The 19,523-nt window shown below is 38.8% G+C and overlaps 1 protein-coding gene across 1 annotated transcript; it reads right to left on the bottom strand.

Moving 5' to 3' along the window:
- Nucleotides 1-554: 554 nt before the first annotated feature.
- LOC137642050 (uncharacterized) lies at nucleotides 555-6,841 on the bottom strand. The gene is made up of 2 exons (XM_068374613.1): nucleotides 6,667-6,841; nucleotides 555-2,747 (listed from the first exon to the last, which is right to left on the bottom strand). Exon 2 carries the CDS (start codon nucleotides 2,653-2,655, stop codon nucleotides 1,324-1,326), a length of 1,332 nt encoding a protein of 443 aa, XP_068230714.1. The 5' UTR covers nucleotides 2,656-2,747; nucleotides 6,667-6,841; the 3' UTR covers nucleotides 555-1,323.
- Between the last annotated feature and the right edge of the window lie 12,682 nt (nucleotides 6,842-19,523).

Below are 19,523 nucleotides of genomic sequence, written 5' to 3'. Positions count from 1 at the left end.
ATAATCTTTATGTTAAAATGTAGTTCCAAAACTCAATTATTCCTGATGGAGGGCCGCGAAATGATCCGAAACACGTCTCGACACCAAACAATAAATGGAGAAAAGTAAATGTATTTCTTCTGTTATCCTGAAAGCTATCTGCATGACAATCTGTCCGAGGAGAAGCTGTCTTCGATTTTTGGACGCCGCTGAGACGTTGTCTATATATATATATATATATATATATATATATATATATATATATATATATATATATATATATATATATATATATATATATATATATATATATATGTGTGTGTGTGTGTGTGTATGTATGTATATGTATATATATAAATATGTATGTATGTATGTATATGTATATGTATGTATGAATGTATATACTGTATATGTATATATATATATATATATATATGTATATATATATATATATATATATATATATATATATATATATATATATATGTGTGTGTGTGTGTGTGTGTGTGTGTGTGTGTGTGTATAGGATTTGCCGAAGACATAGTTATATTTAGTGAATAAAGAGAGGAATTGCAAATCATCATGAAAATTTGAATAGCCAAAGTAGAAACGCAGGAATGAAAATTAATGTGAGTAAAGCTAAGATAATGTTCAATGAAAATGTAGACAATAAGTAAGGGTTATTGACGAACATCTAGATATTGTTAATGAATATCCTTACTAATGAAATACAGTAAGTGTTTCTCCAGGATATGAGACCGAAATTAAAAGAAGGATAAGCATGGGATGGAGAGCTTTTGAAAAAACAAAATGAGATTATGAAAAGTCAGTCGTCACTTTCTTTGTAAAGAAAAGTATTTAATCAATATGCATCAGAAACTTGGAGCCTTATTAAAGCTTTAGATCATAAGGCCTGGGTGTATTTTTGGGGGATGTCTTGGGACCATGTAAAAGGGAATTTTGAAGACAGAGCTTTTATTACATTTTGTGCAAGGTTATATGTATGTAATTAACATCATCACATTTTCAATACCAAATGAAACATCAGTTATTTACTCGTTCATAGTTACCATCTAAAAGCTAACATTTACAAATGACATTATGTATAGGAAATATATTCAAAATATTCATTAAATATAACAGCAGTTAATTTATTTCTATTTTCATTTATGTAACTTGAAACTAATAACTTAAAATTCGTAAAGTACTAACCCACCTCTCCCAAATATATAAACATAAAGGGCTACTATCAAAATTATATCAAATTGTTTAAAATAAACAATTTCAATAACAATACACTTTGACATATGCACTAACAGATAGAGGCTTTGAAATAAATACATATCACTGTTTCTTAATAACTGGTTTTTGATCGGTAACAATACAAATTCGAGGACATTCATCATCTGGGGATGGATCATCTACGACATATATAGTTAAACCACAATCACTACATATTGCTGTCATCAAAAATGTTACTATGTTCACAGAAAAGTCTTCTGGTTTGATAGCGGTGTAACAGTTTGGGCATTCCTTTACAGAATCTTTGGCAATATAATAAAAGCCATCAGAAGGAGTTTCAATATACTTTGATGATTTCTTTGTTTGAGAGACCAGTACTTTTCTCTTAGATTCACCATCGCTCAAGTCAACTTTTCTTTTCTTCCCCTTGAGGAACTGGTCTGATGACTTTTTTAAGCTGTTACATTTTTTCTTAACGGATAGACAATTTTTTGTTAACTCATCATTCGTCACTGCTTTGCTATTATCATTATTGATAGCTTTTTGGCCATTTTTCTCAGGAACTGGGTCCCTTACAGTAATAGGAATGCTGTCACTGTTCGGTACATCACTTTGGCATAAATTGGACTGCAAGGCTTTGTTTCCTTTGTAGACTTGGGCACCACAACATTCTCTAGGATTGCTGTTACCTGCAGTAGCTTCACTAATGAATTTATCAAAGCTACAATCTAAAGCTACATTTTCTCTGGGTACTTCTATGATTTTGGAGTTATATTTGTCCGACAGATAAAATATTTCTCTCCACGGGTATCTGTTTTGAAGTGATTTTATCGAATTTAAGTACTCTTGCACTTTATTTTCCACCTCACCTTTAACGCTCTGTGAAGTATTGCTAATGACTTTGGAATGGTAATCATTTAAGGTTTCCCAAGGATTCTCCAAGTATTGAAGCATATGGTTACACACACTCATGCCGATATCTCTTTCAACTGACCACTCTTGGAAATACTTGCAGCTTGTAAACATTATAGAGCAGCGGATACACTTCACATGCCCAATGAGTAAGTGTTCTGATAAATATTCGTAAACGATTTCTTTATTGCATACAAAACACATTATCAACTCGGTGTCTGTAGGTACTGCAGCATATGAATTTCTGCCATCAGTATTTTCACATATCCCATCATCTATTTCGGATTTCACAACTATTTCTGGAGATTCTTTGCAGACACCTTTTTTATTTTCTTTATTGCTGTCATTTTCCAGTGGACCTGGGTTACTTTTCAAGGGAAGGTCATCATTAGCAAGAGTAATGCCCTTTTTGGATTCTGGTGGGTTACACAGTCGCTGTGGAAACAATGTGGTGGATTTTTGGATTTGTCCAAAATATTCACTTTTCATCTTGGATTTTACTAGTTTGTGATGTTCAAACATGTATGTAAACTAAAACCAATAATCATGCCTTGAAAAGTTTATTCCTCGGATTACTTTCGTTTATTCTAATGCTTTAATATTTTTTCCCGAAGCTGAAACGTAAGAACAATTGTAACATTAAAACGAATTTCATTTCATACAATGACCGGTGTTATATTCATCGAATCATCATCCCTTCCCAAACCAAAAAACAGAACAAGAATTTTACACAATTATATCATGACTCATGATGATGAGTTATATCCTTGAAAAGAGTTAATCGCTGAAGAAACTGGCTAGTTTGCAATATTTCCCACAACCAAACATATTTTAGCAATGTCAGATACCTTCTACAATTCACTAATTAAGTGGCAAGTGCCACTACAAGTACTTTAGCAAAATTTGATACATTGTCCAGAAGTAAACACAGAGAGAAAGATTAATGAACAAATAGATCTCAGAATACAAGTTGCCAGCGGAGAGATTCTGTCCTATAGGTATGTTGGAGATTGGTGAAGTGTGGATGATGAAAGAGGGGCTGAGCAGGGATGCAGGAATTGAAACAGCCAGTGTAAGGCAGAAAATACAATAAATGTAATTAAGAGATTGAGGAAAACAAAGGCATCAGAAGTTGGTGGGATTGTAAACGAGATACTGCAGTAAGGTGGTGGTGTTGTAAATGAGTGGCTGACCAGGATTTGTAAGGTATGGCAGGGCGGAAAAAGAGGGGTCAGATAGAATGGGAGAAAAATTGCTGTCGAATTGTTCTAATATTTAAAGATTTGTTGAATGGAAACTACAGAGAGGCAAAACTGAATGATACCAAACTTGAAAGGGCTAGTGTAAAGCCGAGAATGCTTTGTAGAAGGGACAGTTGAAGATGTAAAAATGTAATCAAAAGGATGAGAAAATAAAGAAACAAGGAGTATTTGAAATTCATCATGATCATCACCTCCTCCTACGCCTATTGACGTAAAGGACCACAGTTAGATATCGCCAGTCGTCTCTATCTTGAGCTTTTAATTCAATACTTCTCCATTTATCATCTCCGATTTTGCGCTTCATAGCCCTCAGCCATGTATGCCTGGGTCTCCTAACTCTTCTAGTGCCATATGGAGCCCAGCTGAACGTTTAGTGAATGAATCTCTCTTGGGGAGTGGGAAGTGCATGGCCAAACCATCTCAAACTACCCCTCATCATGATCTCATCCAAATATGTCCCCTGAGTAATTTCTCTTATAGTTTCATTTCTAATCCTGTCCTGCCATTTACCTCCCAATACCCTTCTGAGGGTTTTGTTCTCAAATCTACTAAATTTATTAGAGATAGTTTCATTGTCATACCATGACTCATGTCCAAATATTACTTAACCTAGCAATTGTCCGATTTTCCTTTTTCAGTCTTCCACTAAACTCTAATCTTAAAGACCCTGTATTGGAGATCATAGTTCCTAAATACTTCAATGATTCTACCTCATTAAACCTTTCTCCTTCCAATGATATTTCATGTTCCATTGGATACTCCGTTCTCATCATCTTTGTCTTTCTTCTATTTATCTTCAGCCCAAACTAGTATGATATTTCATGCATTCTGGTAAGCAAGCATTGCAAATCCTGTGGTGTTCTGCTAACAAGGACAGCATCATCAGCATAACCTAGATCTGCTAAATGCTTATCACCAATCCAGTCCAATCTTTCTCCACCATCTCCCACAGGTCTACGCATTACAAAATCCACGAGTAGGATAAACAACATAGGTGACAACATATTCCCTTGGAGTACTTCGCTGTTCACTGGAAATTCATTTGATAAGACTCCATTAACAATAACTTTGCACTTGCTATCCTCATGAACAGACTTAATCAAATTTACATATCTAAAATCTATCAAGTAGTTTTGACTTAATCCTGTCCATGGACAAATAAATGAATAAGTTAATTAACTAGGATCATCTTCAAAATTTAATGGTGTCGTCCACGACCTAAGATCTACATGTGGTGAAAATTTCGTCAAAATCCATCAAGTAGTTTTGACTTAATCCTGTCAATGGACAAATAAATGATAAAAAATAATTAACTAAAACCCGAATCAGGATCCGGATCATCTCCAAAATTTAATGGAGTAGTCCATGACCTAAGATCTATCTGTGGTGGATATTTCATTAAAATCCTTCGAGTAGTTTTGACGTAATCCTTTTCACACAAACATGAAAAATGCAAATCCGGATCTAGAATCCGGATCCGGATCAGCTCCAAAGTTTATCGGGGTCGTTTATGCCCTATGGTCTATCTTCAGTGAAAATTCCATCAAAATTCGTCAGGCAGTTTTCACGTAATCCTGTCCACAAGCAAACATCCACAGACACAAATTAAACAGACTTGATCGGGATCTTTTCGGTTTATCTGCCACAAAAACAATGAAACCAAAATATACTTTTCTACTGCAGTTTTTTATGCTCTTTCCGAGAAATGGAAAATAAAAGTTATGGCCACGTAAAGATGGTTATTTCTTATGCATTAGTTAAGAAACTTAATTCACTATCTAAGAGAGGTAAGTTAACATTGAGACCTAAACAAACCTAACCTAGCCTAACTTAACGTCTAACCTCACCTAAGCTAAACAAACCTAACCTAACCTGACGTTTTCGTTTCAGGTTTGTGCCCATGAAACATTAAACAACCCTGTATAAAAAAATCTTGAGCTTTTGAAACATTTTGTGCTATTAACAAATACATAGGAAATAAACACCTTTGAATAGCCATAACTTTTTTATTTTTAATTTCTCGAAACAAATTATTACATTTTCGGAGAGCATAACAAACTGCATTAGAAATGTTTATTTTGGTTTCATAAAGTTTGCGGTAGTCCAACCGAAAGGTCCCCTCGATCACAATACCTCCTTGGCGGAGGTAATAAACTTATTATTCATTTAACTAACAACACTATCATCATTATATAAACCTGGCCATGCACAAATATGCAAGGAAGAAAATCTGCTGATGTTACCCCGAACTGCAACGGTTTTGGCGAATGAACTCGTTGCATGTCTAAAGATAACATCCTAGTGCAACGCATCGTATTTCTTCCCCTCGCTCCTTCTTGATAACGCAAGGTATATATTAACTCGTATGTATTACGACCCAGTCGAGTTATCTATTCGTTAAAAAAATATGTTTTTTCTTTAGAGACACGCACTCCTATTCGATAATATTACGTTCTGTAGGATTGTGTCTATGTTTAAACTTAATTCACAACATATAATGTGTTGTAGATGCTTTGTAATTGGAAGTCTAAATAATTTTGTCGTATAAAACAGAATAGTAGTCATTGTGTGTGAGAGAGAGAGAGAGAGAGAGAGAGAGAGAGAGAGAGAGAGAGAGAGAGAGAGAGAGAGAGAGAGAGAGAGAGAGAGAAATTTCCTGTCTTACGATGCATTTCCAGTGAACGTTGATTATCTTAATCATAACATTAAACAAATAAACCTTAGATAATTTTGGAATATTATTTATTAAACAAAAAACAGGAAAAATAGTTATAACTAATTACTTAAATAATTTGCAATGGCGACAACCAAAATAAATAAAAAGAACAAAAAAAACCTGGCAAGGTCAAATAAAGATAAACTAAACAACACATCCTTGGACTAGTGTTCATTATTAGTGAAACCAGGAAAGCAAACCATCAACTATTTTCATTCTGTCACAAGTTTGTCTTTTGTCACAATTGTTTATAACATATACAAAGACCTGGGTTTTATCAGTAAAGTTTACATAGCTTCATTTACCATAAATTTGTAAGTCAACCTTCGTTCAACCTTTCATTAAACCAGTTCTATCACTGTTTTATCCTTTTGAAGGAATCGTCAATAAGCCGAATACAGTTTTGGCATATCTTCCTAATAGTCATCTACTGAACCACAGTATCTCTGTAGGCATATAGCTACACCCTGAGGAACAACACCACCTCTAGAATGAAATTTTCAATCCCTACGATGAGTATCGTCAGTTCCATTTCTTGAACCACATTTCACTGACCGGTGTAGCAATAAAGATGAAAGAATAGACTTGACTACATCCTTTCCTATTGATTTCCTGCACCACAACACACCTTACATGGCCAGAGAACGCCAGCAGACTGAACTGAAGCAGCGAGCCTGAAGCCCTCCCAAGGCCCAGCTCTCAACTCCAGAGAAGGGGGCGCCAGCCAATATTTCGTAATCTTCAGACCCTTCTTCTCCTCCTTCCTCCTCTTCCTTTCATTCCTTACCCCTAATCCCCTGAGCCTCACAAGCGGCCAACTAATTCCATGCTCTCCTGGAAATCTGAAAGTCTAGGGAAAAGTTTCCCCCTCGCTGGATAGTTTGCCAAAGATAAAATAAATACCAATTTTTGCGTTCCATGCACCCTCCTTGGCAAGTTTATTCGCAATTCGGTTTCAAGTAAAATCATGAAAGTTATCGGAAGGGGAACTTCTTTAGCGTCAGAATTTATTTTCAAAAGTACCGCTGTAACTTGTGAACATTGTCTGAGAGGAGTTATGATGACCTTCCTTACATACAATTGGTAGCCAGAGTCGAGAGTCCACGAGTGCCCTTCCCAGCTGCACTACACTGGTAAGGACTTTTGGGTGTTCGTTGCTCCACTCCAAAGGTATTCATATTATTCAGAGAGGATTTTCAACCTTGTGATTCATAAGTTATGTTCATCTTTCATTCAATCCCCTTACTCAGTGCCATTCTACCCCCTACTACCACGACCTTTCCTTCCCCAGGTCCTTCACTCGAGTTTACTTCAACTCTCTACTCTATCACTGCCTCTTTCTCTCTCCCTATCTCTCTCTTTCACTGGAACATGGTACGCCGACTATCTCATCTCCCCTTTATGTCCCCTTTCATCACCACTGCTCACCCTTACTTTTTCCATCATTTCCCTCACAGTTCTCTTGAATTTCATCCCATTTTAGGGGAAAACTCAGTTCTACCATTCTGCTTAATTTGCCTTTTCACGAAGTCTTCATCACCGATCTTTTGGAAACTACCCACTCGCATTCAGCACACCACGATACAGAAATATAACATCGTGGAATAAATATAAATCGCTTTTGTTACGGAGGTGAGGGAAGACGACCCTCCAGCAATGAATATAAAGATAAAAATAAATAAAAGCGAGGAGAAAAACGTGGGAACCGATTACTTCTTCTCTCTTCCATTCTTTCCTCCATGGATATAATTCTCTCCCAATACTCAACTTGATACAAGGCTCCTTCAGTTTTGACAATGGCATACGCCCTTTGCTCTCCGAGTGCCCCTTTAATATACTCCCTGGACAGTATAATATATGCTTATGAAATAGTTAGTGTAATCTCATTGAAGTATCCTCGAATTTACATCCTTCCGATAAAATGAGAAAAATAATTCTGATGAGAAAAACAGTAAAACAGAATAAACATGTTCTTTCCTATCAATTTACTTTTTTATTTTCGTTGTGTTCTTATTGGTAATGTCTCTGCCTGGAGATGGCCAGATGGGGGTTCGGGTCCCGCTCAAACTCGTTAGTTTCTTCAGTGTATGCAACTTTACCATCCTTGAGAGCTAAGGATGGGGTTTTTGGAAAGCCTATAGGTCTACCTGCTAGTCCTCAGCAGCCATTACCTGGCCCTCCCTGATCCTAGCGTGGGTAAAGAGGGGGCTTGGGCGCTGATCATATGATATATGGTCAGTCTCTAGGGCATTGTCCTACTTGATTAAGAAATGTCACTGTCCCTCGCCTCTTTCCTTCATGAGCAACTTCTTTATTATTATTATTATTATTATTATTATTATTATTATTATTATTATTATTATTATTATTATTATTATTACTTGCTAAGCTACTACCCTAGTTGGAAAAGCAGAATGCTATAAGCCCAGGGGCCCCAACAGGGAAAATAGCCCAGCGGGAAAAAGAAATAAGGAAAAATAAAATATTTTAATAAGAGTAACATTAAAATAAATATTTCCTATATAAACTAAAAAAAACTTTAACAGCACAAGAGGAAGAGAAATCAGATAGAATAGTGTGCCCGAGTTTACCCTCAAGCAAGAGAACTCCAACCCAAGACAGTGGAAGGCCACGGTACAGAGGCTATGGCACTACCCAAGACTAGAGAACAATGGTTTGATTTTGGAGTGTCCTTCTTCTAGAAGAGCTACTTACCATAACTAAAAATTCTCTTCTACCCTTACCAAGAGGAGAGTAGCCACTGAACAAATACAGTGCAGTAGTTAACCACTTGAGCGAAGAAGAATTGTTTAGTAATCTCAGTGTTGTCAGGTGTATGAGGACAGGAGAATCCGTAAAGAATAGGCAAGACTATTCGGCGTATGTGTAGACAAAGAGAAAGAACCGTAACCATAAAGAAGGATCCTTTAGTACTGTCTGGCCAGTCAAAGGACTCCATAACTCTCTGGCGGTAGTAGTTCTTAAGCAAGAGAACTCTAACCCAAGACAGTGGAAGACCATGGTACAGTGGCTATGGCACTACCCAAGACTAGAGAACAATGGTTTGATTTTGGGGTGTCCTTCTCCTAGAAGAACTGCTGCCCATAGCTAAAGAGTCTCTTCTACCCTTAACAAGAGGAATTTGGCCACTGAACAATTAAAGTTCAGTCACCCCTTGGGTGATGAAAAATTGTTTGGTAATCTCAGTGTTGTCAGGTGTATGAGGACAGAGGTGAATAAGTAAAGAATATGCCAGACTATTCGCTGTATGTGTGTGTAGGCAAAGGGGAAAATGAACCGTAACCAAAGAGAATGATCCAATGTAGTACTGTCTGGCCAGTCAAAAGATCCCATAACTCTCTAGCGGTAGTATCTCAACGGGTGGCTGGTGCCCTGGCCAAACCTCTTAAATCTTCAAAGAGCAATGATTGAAAGTTTTGGTGCTTCTAAAGTTGGCTTTGCTAGACAAAAGAGCCAATCAATGAAAAATTCTCAGACCCAAAATTATGATTAGACAGGAATACGTTGATTCGTATGTTCGATCAACTGACAATGCAGCTTCAAGAGCGATGTTTCGAGAGATTGACGTAATCCTTATAAAAGAAGCCAAGCAGGGGATGTAGTAAAACCAAAGAATAAACAACCTCGGAAATTCATTCAAAGAGGAGTCAGATATCTGCTCATGCGGGATATGTGGCCGATGGTTTTATTATGAAGTTCCATCTTTTCATTTAAAATCAAAGCTAATTTTTTCGTTATATATAAACAAATACAAGTTTTCTCTAATCCTCCGTGGTCCTTCATTATTGGGTCAAAATATGTAACAATAATAATAAATTTCGTGTTTCATTATCACCCATACTTCATTAATGAAGGCAGGGAGATGATGATGATGATGATGATGATATGGCCGACTACTGTTTGTGTTCATCAGCAAAATATAACAGAAAACGAATTTCGTGAACAAACTCATTGGATGATCACCTTCAGGTGAGAGAGAGAGAGAGAGAGAGAGAGAGAGAGAGAGAGAGAGAGAGAGAGAGAGAGAGAGAGAGAGAGAGAGAGAGAGAATAACGTAACTCGAACAATTATTATTAAAATTATCATTAGTAAAAATTATCAAAACTATTCTCACTAAAATCATTAAAAATATCAAAATGATCATTATTCACTGTTTAGTGCTTATAGGTAGGGATGTAACAGCGTGTCTGCAAAGTCTCCCATTCAAGCTTCAACTTCGAAATTAATTCCATATAGTTTCCTAATTCATCACCATATATTTTGTACCGAATCTAACTACACCAAAAAAAATTCTTAGTTATATTTTGTAACGGTTTTTAACTATACCAATAATACAGTTTTTTTAGCTATATTTTGTATCGGAATCTAACAATACCATTATAAAAAAATAAAATTCCTAGTTACATTTTGTAACGATATCCAATTATACCAATAACAGAATTTTTTTTCTTAGTTATATTTTGTAACGGAATCTAATATTACTTATAATAAAAAGATTTCCTTAGTTACATGATATCGCACGAATATAAGAATAAAATAAAATCAACTCTTCAAAAGGATTGTCTTTAAGAATTGAATGAACAGTAAAAATCCTGAATGAGTTAAGGAAACATAGTTCTATATCTTAATTTAATTGTAACCATCGAATCGAAACTAAAACATGCAGTGCATAAAAAATAGGACATCATAGTTGTTTATTTTGAAACATTTCTAACTTAAAATAAAAATACATAAAAAAAGGAAAAAAATGCTCAGGAATTCGACAGAATTTAAGAGTTGCTTCAGTAAAACATGCAAATCTCTACTTTTTTTTTTTTTTTTTAAATATCTCTGAGGATGTTACGATCAGCTATTACACAACGTAGATTTATGTAAAATCTACTTTATATGTCTTATTCCCTTAATACATGATTTAACAAAAAAACGACAAACAGTAACAGCGAAAGAAAATATTAGCCAGCAAACAGTATCAATAACCATTTTCAAGATTTAATATAAGTACTTACAATATTTTACAAGATTCACAAAATATTCACAGCACACCAAATTGATGTTTACCAAAAAAAAAAAAAAAAAAAAAAAAAAAAAAAAAAAATCTCTCTCTCTCCTCAGCCTTATAAGTCTCTTATGAAGTGAGAGACAGATGACGAAACTCAGCTCCAAATTTTGAAGTATTTTCCAGGTCGTAGTTTCAGATGTAAGAGGTGATATACAGGATCACAGCTTCTGCTGGTATACGATTTTCCATGGTTTTCCATGGTATTTAGTATATCAGCAGTAGATAATGGAAGAAGTTTAGCAATATCACACCTGGTGTCATAGTAATGCACCCAAAAGAGCAATGATCACTGGGAGAAAAACGAGTAAAGTCTGCTCCAATGTGGTAACGTGTTTTCTTTTACATGCTTCATAAGGTTTGCTTTAAGACACGGGAATAGGACCCATACAGTCACTGTATGGGTCCTGTTCGGGATAGTTCTTTTGGGATTCTCACACAGCATTGTGTATGTTAAGATTGCATTGCCTTATGCAAGGCACGGGCTCTTGCGTTGGCAGCCCGTAAGCGAATGTAACTGTAATTTACTTTAATTTACTTTGAAAGAGGGATCACGCAGTATGCACGAATTACGAGAATATCCAGAAACTTTTATTCTAGAATATAAAAACATCGAGTTACAAATCATCACAATGTTATTATATTTACATTAACATTTAATATGCAAACATAAGCCTTTTTCACAGGTCCTATGACAAAATAGATGAATTTAATTTACATTTAACAGGGGATATATTTACAAATGTTTCAAATGCAACTTTCATATAACTTTGAAATAGCAACAATAACCGAATAATAGATTAAAAATAAAACTCCTTGGTCCCAAAAGAAAGTAGTCCATGCAATTATTTACGCTTGATTGGCAGCGCCATTTTTCTGCTCTGGTGGGAGAAGGGGCATCACTGTGAAACAGGTGGCTATTTGGAACTTCCATTTTCTCAATACCGTCTAATTTCCTTTTTTTTCACTCTAAATGTAGAGGATCCTTATTCCAAATTTTGCAATTTATTTAAGTTCAAACAACAACAACAATAACAACAAAAATAATAATAATAATAATAATAATAATAATAATAATAATGATAATAATAATATTAATAATAATAATAATAATAATAATAATAATAATAATAATAATAACAACAACAATAATAATAATAATAATAATAATAATAATAATAATAATAATAATAATATTATTTGAGAAATGACAGATCATCTCTAAGCCGAGTTCTGACGATTACAGCTACTACTACTAACTATTATATAATTAGTATTATTATTGCTAGAAAAGCTAGTAGCTAAAACCTTGTTTGGAAAAGCAGAATGCAACAAGCCCAAGGGCTCCAACAAGGAAAGTAGTCCAGTGAGGAAAGGAAACAAGGAAATAGCAAATAAACTATATACAAAAAATGAACGAAAATATAAAACACTTTAAAGATATACAACGATGAAATAGATCAGTTATACGAAAAAAAAAAAAAAAAAAAAAACGAATTTCTGAAGTTCCACCGATTCAACCGCCAGATTTGGAAGATAATTCCACAATCTGGTGGCAGCTGGAATAAAACCTATAGAATACTCTGTATTATTCAGCGTTATGATTGAAAAAAAGCAAGATTAAGTATAACGACTTATTCACATTTCTGTTGTATGAACAAAGCATCTCTATTTCATCTTTCTATATTATTTATACTCATCTCATCGTTTCAATTTCCCCTATCTTTTTCGTCAGAGAAATTTTTTTATTTTTAAAAGCGGGTATTCATTACCGTGTTTTCATTACAGAGAAACTTTTCCTTAATTTTCACGGTTTTTTTTTTTTTTTTTTTTTTTTTTGCGGGGAGAGAGGAGATATACCAGCCCCGAGAATCTTCATCTTCGCCTAAAAGGATTTTCTTCGTTGTCTTCCATTTATAAATATTAATTTTAATGGTTTAAAGGCTCCTCATGAATGGCAGAAGCAAGGGAGAGTGACATTGTCCTATCAAGCAGGACAATGCCCTAGAGACTGACCATTATACAAATGATCAGCGCCCAAGTCACCACTCCACCCAAGCTAGGACCAAGGAGGGCCAGGCAATGGCTGCTGATGACTCAGCAGATAGACCTATAAGCTTCCTCAAACCCCTCATCCTTAGCTCACAAGGATGGTGAGGTTACAGCAACCAAAGGAACTAAAGAGTTTGAGAGGGACTCGAACCCCAATTTGGCATTCTTCAGGCGAGGACGCTACCACCAGGCTACCCCAACCCAAGTAATTAAAATCTATTTTATAACATAAATTCTGATATGAATAAAGAACTATTGTCCATGAAGAGATGTTTAACGAAAATACAGATATCCAGAAACTCTATTCTCATGCAGCATTTGCATCATCGATAAAAAAGTACGAAATTAAAAATAATGGGGAAAAGTAACATCAATCTTACACATGTGCATAACTTTTAATACCCACAAGAAAAAATAAACTATTGCTATCCATAGTTCTAAAATAATTTCTAGTCATGATAAAGAAGTCCAGCATTCTCATTGAAATATCAAGCGGGAATTTATCTTGTCAATTCTCACGTATCTTCGCCAATAAATACAGCAAATAAATGAAGCAAAAAAATAAAGTGGAAAGGGGATAGCGTGTCTTTAAAAGGTAATATTCCTTCAGCAACAATCTATTTCCATTTCTGTTATCTATACCTGGTACACTGTTAGAAAAAACCATAACTTTTATCCGAAATTCTCCGTAAGATTTACAGTTCTCAACCGTATTTCAGTAAACTACAATCGACCGTAATTTTACCTTACTTTGTTATTATTTTTTACGAGGTGGTAACCTTAATATTACTCCTTTCCGTCAACACATCCGTTTTTAAAACGGTAAAAACCCTGGAGTGAATGTTGCCAGATATTTGCCGTTTTTTTAATGCAAATTTTTAACCGGGAATGTTACTTTTTTTCAAGTAGCTACCTAATCAAATGGTCTTGTTTAAATATCTACCAGTCTAAAGAATCGAGAAACATGACTCATATTTTCAGAATATCTAGTATTGTCTCGATTAAGAAGCATAGATTCGAATTCTAGACTAGCAGAACGCCTTTCTGGTCTGGTCTGGACAGAAACGTTGGCTGGAATAACAGAGAAATCTGACTGTTTGTGTGTGTGGTTGATTGTAACACTGTGTAACACGGGCTCTTTGCCTAAGATAGCCTGTTAAAGAAGTAAATATGTTCAGGAGTTAACACAGAATACTGGATGAACAATGTTGATGATGTTTCAGTGAAAAAAAAACATTTGCGAATCATATGATGGTGACGGTGAATTATCTATACTCAATTACATTACATTTTTCCGGACCAGTTTTTTCTTAGCAATTTCTTTAATATAAGGAAATACTTATGCATTTTATGATCTGAAAGTTAATTTCTATAATTTCATTAACAAAACTACTAAAACTTTAAACTTTTATCAATAAGATTAAATTTCTATTATTTTTTCTATTAGCTATATCAGAGACCGAATTTTCTTGGACTAAATATTCTCCATTATTTGCATTATAAAATTGAAAAAAATGAAATATTGTATACGGATTTATTCCGACTGAACACGAGGTTTTGTACACTTTTATCAATATAATCAATTTTCTGTTCTCGGTTAGTTTTTTTGTCATTTAAATGATTTCTAATGTCAGCATATTAAAAAAAATTCTGGAAGAGAATTTTCTGGTTTTGAATATCCTGGACAAAATCAGCAATGAAACTATAAGAGAGATTACTCGAATGCCATATGTGGATGATTTTGTGACGGAGCCGAGAGGGGGTTGTGAACTCAAAGGCAGGAAGCAATCATCTGAGTTATATTATTGTAAAACACTCTCCTTATATACAAAACCTCAAGGCAACAGGACATAACAAGTTCACAAGACAGACAATATTACAGAGGAAAAACCAGACATGAATTTTCATGTTCGTTTTAGTGCGAGGGAAGAGCGAAGATACAAGCATAATATATACAAAAGGAATTATGTACAATTGTGTGAAACACGGTTGGTACATGGCTCCCCCCCCCCCTAAAAATGACATACTGTACATGTTAAATAGGACGCCCTGATCTAGAGAGGCGAACTGTAGGCGGGTCATCTGGCAGAAGATAAGCAGGTTTTAGACGATCAATGGAGACCCAGTCTTCTTTGCCCCGAATGTTTAGGAGGAATGCTTTCGGAATGCGTCGGATCACAAGGAAAGGGCCTGTGTAAGGGGGCGTTAGTGGTGGCTTGCTGGTGTCGTTGCGCAGGAAGACGTGCGTTGCAGAGTGCAAGTCCGTTGGTATGTGATGCTTCGCTGGGGGCTTGTAAGTCTGGCGGCACGGAGTAAATTTTCCCACGACATGACGTATGCGCTGGAGATCGTTGGAGGAGGTTGTAGAAGGAAAAAATTCGGCAGGGACGACCAACGGGTCGCCATACACCATTTCAGCTGCCGAGACGTTGAGGGAGTCTTTAGGAGTGGTCCTTAGTCCCAGGAGGACCCAGGGAAGCTGAGTAAACCAGTTGCAATCCTTGCAGCGGGACATCAAAGCTACTTTGAGGGTGCGATGAAAACGTTCAACCATTCCATTGGCAGCGGGGTTGTAGGCCGTTGTCTGATGTAGGGTGATGCCCAGGAGATTCGCTAATGACGTCGACAATTGAGAGGTGAAAGTGGTTCCCCTGTCAGAAGTAATATGCTCAGGGATACCGAATCTTGAAATCCATCCAGAGTGTAAGGCAGATGTACATGAGGCGGACGTTGCAGTTTCCATGGGAATGGCTTCAGGCCAACGAGTGGAGCGGTCGATGACGGTAAACAGGTAACGATGTCCTTGTGATGTGGGTAGGGGGCCTACAACGTCGACGTGAATGTGTGCGAAACGACGCTGAGGTTGAGGAAAGGTGCCCACTCCTGAATCCGTGTGTCGATGTACTTTGGAAGTTTGGCAAGAAGTACAGGCGCAGACCCAATCCTTAGCATCCTTAGAAATGCCGTGCCAAATGAACTTTGCCTTCAGCAGCTGTGCAGTAGAACGGCACGAGGGATGTGAAAGGCCGTGAATGAAATCAAACACCTGTCGGCGCATGGGAGCAGGAATCCAAGGTCGCGGTCTACCAGTACTGACGTCACAGAGGAGGGTGGTGTTGGAGTCTTCGAGGGGAAAGTCTTCCCAACGGAGGGACGTGCAGGATGTCCTACAAGCTTGATACTCTGGATCCTGTCGTTGGGCTTCAGCCAGGGCGTTGTAATCCAATCCCAGTTGAACGGCAGCCAACGTGTATCTTGACAGGGCATCGGCAACGGGATTCATTTTCCCAGGGACGTATTGGAGGGTGCAATTGTATTCAGCCACGGCGGAGAGATGTCGGCGTTGACGGGCGGACCAGGCGTCAGACTGTCGAGTGAAGGCGTGCACCAGAGGCATGTGGTCTGTGCGAATGACGAAGGGCGTACCTTCTAAGAAATGGCGAAAGTGACAGACAGCCAAGTGCACCGCCAGCAATTCTCGATCGAAGGTAGAATAACCCGATTCTGCCTTGGACAGTTTTCTGCTGAAGAAGTCCAATGGGCGGGGCGAGCCTTTGACCACCTGCTCGAGTACTGCACCAATAGCGACGTCGCTGGCATCGGTGGAGAGAAGGAGAGGGGCGTGTGGGATAGGAAAAGTGAGAGCCGCAGCAGTTGATAGGGCCTTCTTTGCATTGCAGAAGGCTGCTTCTTGAAGGGGACCCCACTTCAGGTCCTTCGGCTTGCCCTTGAGGAAGGCGTAGAGGGGAGCAAGAGTGGCGGCAATGGCTGGCAGAAAACGGTGATAATAGTTGATCATGCCCAGGAATTCCTGCAGAGCTTTGACGGTCGAGGGCACGGGGAAGTTCTGAACGGCTGCTACCTTCTCATGGAGGGGGTGGACACCTTCAGGAGTGATGCGGTGCCCTAAAAACGATATTTCGTTGGCGCCAAAGGTACACTTGTCATACCGGACTACAAGGCCGTTTTGTTGTAGGCGGTCGAGCACGATGCGCAGGTGACGGAGGTGTTCCTCTTTTGAGGAGGAGAACACAAGTATGTCGTCCACATAACATACACAGAAATGGAGGTCCCCTAAAATGCCATCCATGAGACGTTGAAACGTGGCCCCAGCATTACGAAGGCCAAAACAGGAGTAATTGAAGGTGTATGTACCAAACGGAGTGGTGATGGCGGTCTTAGGGATGTCTTCTGGGTTCATAGGCACCTGATAATACCCCTTCAGGAGATCGAGCGTAGAGAAAACCTTTGCTTTGTGCAGGTAGGAGGTCACGTCGGCAATGTTTGGGAGGGGGTAGTGATCCGGTTCTGTTTGCATGTTCAGGCGCCTGTAATCCCCACACGGACGGAGGGAGCCGTCTTTCTTCAGAACGATGTGTAAGGGTGACGACCATGGGCTGGAGGCCTTTTGGCAAAGGCCCATTTCCTCCATTTCGGCGAATGGCTGTTTGGCGGCTGCCAATCGTTCCGGTGCCAGACGTCTGAATTTTGCGAAGACTGCTGGTCCCGTCGTCTTGATATGGTGATAAATACCGTGCTTGGCAGGAACCGTGGGCGTTTGGCGAAATTCTGGACGGAAAACTTCCGGGTACGACGTGAGGAGGTGGGCGTAGGCATCCGTGGGTGCGCTAATGTGGAGAGCGAGGTTAGAGGGGGCGGGTTGAAGAGGTGTCGACAAGTACGCGCCTGCGTTGACCAATCGTCGGTGGGCGACATCGACCAGAAGGTGGAAATGAGAGAGGAAATCCGCACCGAGGATTGGCATGGTGACGTCAGCAACGAGAAACTTCCAATTGAATTTACCGTTTCCGAACGATAATGTGAGGTTCTCGTAACCGTAGGTGGGTATCGCAGATCCGTTGGCAGCTACCAAGCGGACGTCGGCAGATGTAGACAGACTACGTCGTGTCTTGAAGAGTTTTCTTGGCAAAAGAGAACGACAAGCACCCGTGTCTACCAAAAATCGCACGCCCGTTCCTGCATCCTGTAAAAAGAAAAGATTAGAAACACGGGAGGCCACCGCCACGAGCGATGGCCTACTTACACATTTTTTGGCCACTGACAATCCTCGGCACATTTCTTCGCAGTTGCCCCGAATCTGAAGTGGTAGTAGCAAAACTGCGGCGGATGGGAGGTAGTAAGTGGCTGTAGAAGTCGTTTGTTGGGGCGCGAGCGATTGGTGGGTGGTGGGCGGCTTTGTCGCCGCTTCGGCACGTCACGGTGTGGGCGTGTATATCCTACGGCATTCATGTCAGCTTCAGTTGACGTTGAATAGGCATCCTCTTCGTCAGGGGTGGAGGCGTTGATGGAGGTCTTGAAGTGGCTGTCCATAAGGGCGTCGGCTTTGGTCATCAAGTCCTTTATGGGTAAACTATCGACATCGAGTATGGCAGCGCATATAGGTACGGGTAAACGGCGTATCCAAAGGGCACGAAGTAGGTTCACCTCACGAGGAGAGCCGTCTGCGGCAGGTTGAAGGCGAGCGATACTGGTCATTTCCCTGAGGGCATGCGAAGCCCTTTGGTCCCCCAACGGTTGTTGCGAGAGCTGAAAAAGCTTTGCTACACGGGCGGCTGGCGACGGCGAGTGCTGCTGCAGAAGGTATGTTTTGAGGGTGTCATACGCTATTGGCGTGTCTCCTTGTTCACAAAGCCAGTCGGATATTTCTGGGAAGGTGTCCTCGGGTATCGCCGCGAGAACATAATCTGCTTTGGTGGTTGAGTGAGTCACGCCGTTGATGCGAAACTGGACTTCTGCGCTCTGAAACCAAGCAAATGCTTCTCCCCTGGCGAACGGTGAAAGTTTCAATGGGGCGGCCGCAGCGCCAACTGATGCAGTAGAGTCCGCCATAGTACTAACGATGGAGGGGGGAGGGAGGTGGGGGTGGAAGGCAGTAGGAGCGAGTCGACTTCCGGGGTCACCAATGTGACGGAGCCGAGAGGGGGTTGTGAACTCAAAAGCAGGAAGCAATCGACTGAGTTATATTATTGTCGAACACTCTCCTTATATACAAAACCTCAAGGCAACAGGACATAACAAGTTCACAAGACAGACAATATTACAGAGGAAAAACCAGACATGAATTTTCATGTTCGTTTTAGTGCGAGGGAAGAGCGAAGATACAAGCATAATATATACAAAAGGAATTATGTACAATTGTGTGAAACACGGTTGGTACAATATCATGGTGAGTGGTAGATGGAGATTGTTTGGGCATGCTCTTCGCACTCCCCGAAAGAGATTAGTTCAAATTTTAACTGGACTCTACAAGGCACTAGAAGAG

Source organism: Palaemon carinicauda, chromosome 6, assembly GCF_036898095.1.
Source record: "Palaemon carinicauda isolate YSFRI2023 chromosome 6, ASM3689809v2, whole genome shotgun sequence".
Lineage (NCBI taxonomy): Eukaryota > Metazoa > Arthropoda > Malacostraca > Decapoda > Palaemonidae > Palaemon > Palaemon carinicauda.
Note: the sequence above shows the minus strand (reverse complement) of the source record. Positions and strands in the feature narration are given on the sequence as shown.